This window comes from Chanodichthys erythropterus, chromosome 16 (assembly GCF_024489055.1).
Source record: "Chanodichthys erythropterus isolate Z2021 chromosome 16, ASM2448905v1, whole genome shotgun sequence".
Lineage (NCBI taxonomy): Eukaryota > Metazoa > Chordata > Actinopteri > Cypriniformes > Xenocyprididae > Chanodichthys > Chanodichthys erythropterus.
Window position 1 is genome coordinate 1653888 of NC_090236.1, and position 6473 is coordinate 1660360.

At 38.7% G+C, this 6473-nt stretch overlaps 1 protein-coding gene across 1 annotated transcript; it reads right to left on the reverse strand.

Annotated features, from left to right (window-relative positions):
- Positions 1-293: 293 nt before the first annotated feature.
- Positions 294-6269, reverse strand: LOC137003073 (gastrula zinc finger protein XlCGF7.1-like). Its single transcript, XM_067363105.1, has 3 exons — positions 6008-6269; positions 5729-5956; positions 294-379 (listed from the first exon to the last, which is right to left on the reverse strand). Exons 1-3 carry the CDS (start codon positions 6267-6269, stop codon positions 294-296), a joined length of 576 nt encoding a protein of 191 aa, XP_067219206.1.
- Between the last annotated feature and the right edge of the window lie 204 nt (positions 6270-6473).

A 6473-nucleotide genomic window follows, 5' to 3' on the forward strand; every position in this document is an offset into this window, starting at 1 on the left:
GCAGTACCGTAAACAGGGACAGGCAGGGGTCGAGGCTGGCAGCAGAGAATCAGAGTCGGGTCACAGGCAGAGATCAAGACAGGCGGCAAACAAACACAGTCCAGGGCACAGGCAGAGATCGGGGTAGGCAGCAAAGGTTCAGCAGAGAGTAACAGTCCAAGAAACAACGAGATAACAGTCCAGGGAATAACGCTCAGAAATGACCACCGTAGCAAATCAAGACTTCACGATGTATGAATGCAAGTGTGTGTGTTATATAGGGTGTGTGTGATGCCGTGCAGGTGTGTGTGCAATCAGTCCCAGGAATGAGGGCCTATGGGTAATGGAGTCCGAATGAGATTCAGTATTCCGGTGATGGCTCCCTCCGGCGGTCCAGAGGCTGAGACGAGGGAGCCACATACATGACAGACACATTCAGGGGACACCTTAGACTTATATTACATCTTGTAAAAAAACAATCTAGGGCACCTTTAATATGTGAATTATATGATCAGAAAACTAAACACATGTAGCATTAAATACAGGCTTTTATTTATGCTGTGCACTTGGGTTTAAGGCTGCTATAAATTTGACCTTCCACAAGATGGCACTGATTTTGACACTTCTGGTGCTTCAAACCTTTTCCAGAATCAAATGGAGGAAAACTTCAAAGTTTTAAGAGGCTTCATCTTTCCATCTCTATGGGATGCACAAGAGCAACAACTAACTAGAACAAGACTAGGGAAAAAAGCTAATTAGCAAGGACACACTAGAATTAGAATCAATTCTTGGCACGATCAATTGGAATCAATTCTTGGCACGACTAAAAGCAATGATTAACTGCAGACACAGGCAAGTGAACAGAAACACAACACAAGGCATACAAAGGACCAGCAAAGGCATGAGGGAAAGGAGCACAATATAAAGGGTGGCAGGATGAGAACCAATGCAAAGCAAAGACAGAGCCAAGTGCTCAAGCACAAGACAAAAAAACAAAATAGAGAGAAAACAGACAGGACTGCAGGACAGGATCCTGACACTATATGCATGGACAAATCATTCAAAGTTAAAATCAATAACATGCAATTAGAAAACAGAAAAGGTGGATTTATATTTCATGTCAACTTTAACGGTGCAGTAAGCAATTTCTGATAAACGCTGTTAAAAGTGGTAGCCAATCGGCAGTAGCGTGTCCACTCATGATGGGGGAGGAGAGAGAGTTAGCAAGGCGAAAAAAAAGCCTGTTGAAAGAGAGATGGCTGAGAGATATTACAAAAGAAAAAGGTCAAAGGAATTTCACTGGAAAAAAAAGAAGTGTTGAGACAAGAGCTTTAGGATCTGCATTAATATTAGAAAAGCTTTCCAGTGCTGGAAAGACCTAATCGGGAAGGCCTTAAAACAGATGCCAAGGTTGCATTGTTTCTGCTCCATACATGTGTGTGATGAGGCTCTGGCGTGGCAGCCATGACATGACGAGGATCTGGCATGGCAGCAATGACTGATAAGGCTCAGGCTTGGCGGCCATGATGTGATGAGGCTTAGGCTTGGCGGATATTGTTATGGGAGAGATGAAGGAGGGAGGAGCTGAGGGAGTGAGGAATGGTCTCCATGGCTGAAACGAAGCAGCTAGGAACAATATCCAGGTCCGGAACCTCTTGGGTTCAGAGATAGGAAGGAGTCGACTGGGCACACTTGGAAGGCTCTGCTGCTCTCGTACTGGTGGTCATGTTAGGAACCAGGTACCCAGTCATTCAAAAAAGTCTCAAAAGTGTTCCACATCTGTTATCTGATCAGCCAGCTTTTGCAGTGCTGTGCTTACAGAGGCTTGAAAAGGGACATAAACATTGACCAAAACTAATGAGAGCTTACAATATAGTATATTTGTACAGAACTGACACTCCTCTTACTAAAATGTCCAGTAAAATGTCAGAGTTCAAAATTTGGCAAAAGATTGGTGGGTGTGCAATGTCTAAGATCTAACAGTTTGTCCCTAGTACAAATTATAGGAAAAAGTGACTAAAGACAGGACAAACAAACAATAAAAACAGTAAGACTCACGAGCTCCAAACCAAGGCAGCCATCCATGGTGCCATCTTGAAAAAAAGAATGTAATGGAGTAAAGCAAAGATCTAATTTTCCTAGCCCTTGTGTTCAATCATTTAATTTAGATTTATATATATATTTATTTATGTATTTATTTTTATTTTCATTTATTTTTTTATTATTTTTTTTTTTTTAAATAGAGTAATAAAGAGAAGTACAAATTAATTTCTATCCAAGAACTTTGACTGCATAACCAGATTGTGCATATGTGCAAACTCTTTTGGGATCTTTAATTATCTGACCTTAAAACAGAGATTACTAAACAACTACCACTATTCAAGGGTGAGTATTCTATTTCTCAAGTGCCAAGAAGTGAGACAGTTGACATCATCAATATTGATATTAACACAAAAGAGAAATGTATAACAGACATTTTTTTGCATATGCAAACGTAAATAATGTAATGTTTTTGTGTTTTTTTTTTTGTTTGTTTTTTTTTTTTTACTTTGGCTATATGTGTGTAGTCTTTGTATTCATTGAAGAAAAAAAAAATCACAGAAGTGTAAAATGAACAAAAGTCTGTCATTAAGAATGACAAGTGCTATTTAAATAATTCATTACCTTTTCAAAAACACATCCACCATACTGTATTCTACTATTACTTTTCTTTGTGCAAACTTTAGAGATAATTCAAAATTTTAACTTATGTGGTCTACCACAGAGTAGACCACATAATGCTTGCATTTGTCAAGATTACTGGCTGGGTTGGGGAAGAAATCAAAATATTCAGGTAGATGTGCACATCCCAAAAAAAAAAAACACAAACTGGGCTCAGGTGCAGGACAAAGAAATGTGAAGTCCACACACTGAAAATAACTTCTCCAATAAATAATTTATTAAATAATGCAACGTTTCAACCAACAGGTCTTCATCAGGCACAAACATGCGGCATACACTCAACTCTTTATAGGTTTTGGGGAAGGAACAGACAAAACTCCATTCACTAACCTCATTGGATACCTACAGGGAATTTGGCAAAAAAAAAAAAAAGGACAACGATTACAAAAATAATGGGAGAAGTATTCATTGAAGTAGGAATGCATTAAACGGGTTCTCAAGGTCCACTTTCCTACAGAGTTTAGCTCCAACTTTGATCAAACTAACATGTCTGTAACTTTCTATGGGTGCTTCTCAAATGGAAGGCTGCATCCTAAAGTGACGCTGTATCCTTCTTAGTCCAGTCCTTCTGAGGCTTGTAGGTTAGATTCCTCGGTATTAAAGGGTTCATCCAAAAATGAAAATAATGTAATTTATTACTCACCATCATACCATTCCACATCTGTAAGATGATGGGTGATTTCAAAACACTGCTTCATGAATATAACACACTTGATTCAGGTCTACAGAAGATACTCAAAGACCTGAAATGGGTGTGTCAGACAAAAGAGATATTCAAAATGTGCAGTGTTGGTGGTCTCCAGGAACAGGTTTAAGAACCACAGAGTTAAAGGTATTCTGCATGGATGAATGGGCAAGTATTTCTCCTTGTCGAAGGGACTGGGACAATTTTAAGAAAAGGCTAAAAGAATGTATTTCTACTAGAGATGCACTGACACTAAATTTCCCCGCGGATACTGATAAATTGATATTCAGAATGATATCTGGCGATACCTATACCGATGCTCTACACTGCCGCTTGAACTGAGGCTCTACAGAGATGTCACGTCACATTTATGAACGTCAAAATAGTGTCAATAATAGCATTTCTGTCATGACAACTCTCAGAGTGTTTGCATGGTAATGGATATGACAATGCAGGTATATTTGGTCTTGGCGGAATAGATCTGCTACGCTGCTGCTGCTTTATTGCTGCTGCTGCTGCTGCAGAGCAAGTACGGGACTTGCTACTGCCAATACATACACGACACGCTGTTCTGAGCAAGTAAGACATGCTGCTGCTGTACAATATAGCATACATGAATAACCGTAGCAGATCTATACAGGTGGAGCTGGGGAAGGTGGAGGGTTTCTGAAGCACGCTGCGCTGCTAAGCAATGCCAACTCATGTATTTAAAGATTAAGCACACAAGCTCATTGGCTACTAATACAGCAGGAACCAATCATCAGTGACCTATAGATAATGATGCGATAATTAGCAGTTTGTGTTAAAGGACATATTAGCCTGCCCATTAGAGTTCCATGCCAGAACTTTGTATTTATCTGCCGATACATTTTTGCATCTTTAATTTATTGTTTGATATTTTTTTTCATAAAATGGACAGAATTTGAAAGCTGACATTTTGTCTTATTAGAACTAAAAAAGGTCTTTGCGAATATTGGATGGTAGGCACGCTACAAACAATGTTCAGTGTAGAGAAAAACAACGGACCTGGCACACTTTTGATTAACAGGATATAATTTGATCATTTAAACAGGTACACTGAAACATTAAAAGTCAGAAAAGATGCAAATGTGTTATTTACACTATTTCAGTGGTTCTCAAACCTGTCCTGGAGTACCACCACCCCTGCACATTTAGTATGTCTCCCTCATCTATCACATGTGATTCAACTCATGAGCTCATTAGTAGAGACTGCAAGACCTGAAATGGGTGTGTCAGATATTGGGAGACATACAAAACATGCAGGGTGGGTCGTGCTTCAGAACAGGTTTGCACTATTTCATTCATGAAAGGACAAACTAAACTATTTTGAGCTGGAACTGAGCTGGGAGTTCTTCCAGTCAAAAATCATTAGAACATAATGACACATGACTGCAACTAATAGCTTGTTCCATAACTTATGGAGATTCAGACTTCAAAGTCCTTGATTCTGCTTTGTATTTGCCCCATTGAAAGCACTCCATAGTTAAATTTACAATAGCTGTTTATTTGTGAAGAAGGCTTCTGCATCCACATGTAAAACCATGCATAGCTCTTTATTATCAGGATGAATGAAAGACTGTATTTTAGTTTCTAAACATATATAAATACTATAAATATGTCTGCCACTTTTACAGTATAAACGGAGTAGATCTATAGTGTCTGACTTTCACAGGGACTTTGTAATAATAACTGCAGCAATTATTTTTTTTTTAATTTTTTTTTTTTTTTGCGCATGGGTGTTTAAATAAATCATGCTGCATGGTCAAAACAAGTTTGAACACTATCCAGTGAGTCACCGAAGGGGAAAAAAAGAAAGAAAGAAAAAAAAACTCTACCAAAATTGGTCACACAGCCTGGAAAAACACAATCATATATCTGCATTCTGGAGCCCCAATATTTGCTCTTTGCTCACAGTGACAACAGCTTTTGGCAACATTTTTTTTCTATGTCTCAGTAAAGTACTTGATGCAGTGAAACTCCTCATACATAAAAGGCATTGGTATGGCTTTTCTCCAGTATGCACTCTCTCATGTCTTTTCAAAGTACTTGAATGAGTGAAACACCTTCCGCAATGAGAACATGTGTAAGGTTTTTCTCCAGTATGGGTTCTTTGGTGCTCTTTCAAGAAAGGGATTGTAGAAAATATATTTCCACACTCAGAACACACATGAGCTTTCACACCAGTATGTATTTTCTCATGCTTTTTCAAATATTCAATCATTGAAAAAGTTTTCCCACAAAAAGAACATAGGTAAGACTTCTCATCTGCATGAATTTTCAAATGTCTTTTTAGCTGTAATGCTGAAAGAATTTTTTTTCCACAGTGATCACAGTCAAATGGCCTTTCTTTGGAATGAGAGTGCTGATGAATTCTGAGATATGCTGCTTTTGTGAAATTCCTTCCACAATTAAGGCAGATGAACGGCTTCTCTCCAGAGTGAATTCGCAGGTTATTCTTAAGGATTTCTTTACGTGTGAAACTCTTTCCACACTGAGGGCACATGAATAACCGCTCACCAGTGTGAATTCTTATGTGATCCTTAAGGGTTCCTTAATGTAAAAAACTCTTTCCACACTGTAGGCAAATGAAAGGCCTCTCACCAGAGTGAATTTTCAAGTGGTTCTCAAGCTGCCCTTTTTGTGTGAAACTCCTTTCACGCTGATGGCACATGTAAGGCTTCTCTCCAGTGTGAATCCGTATGTGATTCTTAAGTTGCCCTTTTTGGGTAAAACCCCACTGATGGCATGTGAAAGGCTTCTCTCCAGTGTGAATTCTCATGTGTTCCTTAAGGTTTGGTTTTTGTGTGAAATCCTTTCCACAGTGATGGCACATGAAAAGCCCAGCTCCAACGTGAATTCGCATGTGATACTTCTTTCTGTGTGAAACTCTTTCCGCAATGAGGGCAGGAGCAAAAAAATATTGGTTTTGGTTTTGTTAAGTATTTTTGGTTCCTGGTTTTGATGCATCTCTTCCACTTCAGTCAGTTCTTCACATTCTTCTTTGACTTCCATCAGATCTGAAATTAAATTATATATATATATATATATATATGTATGTGTGTGTGTG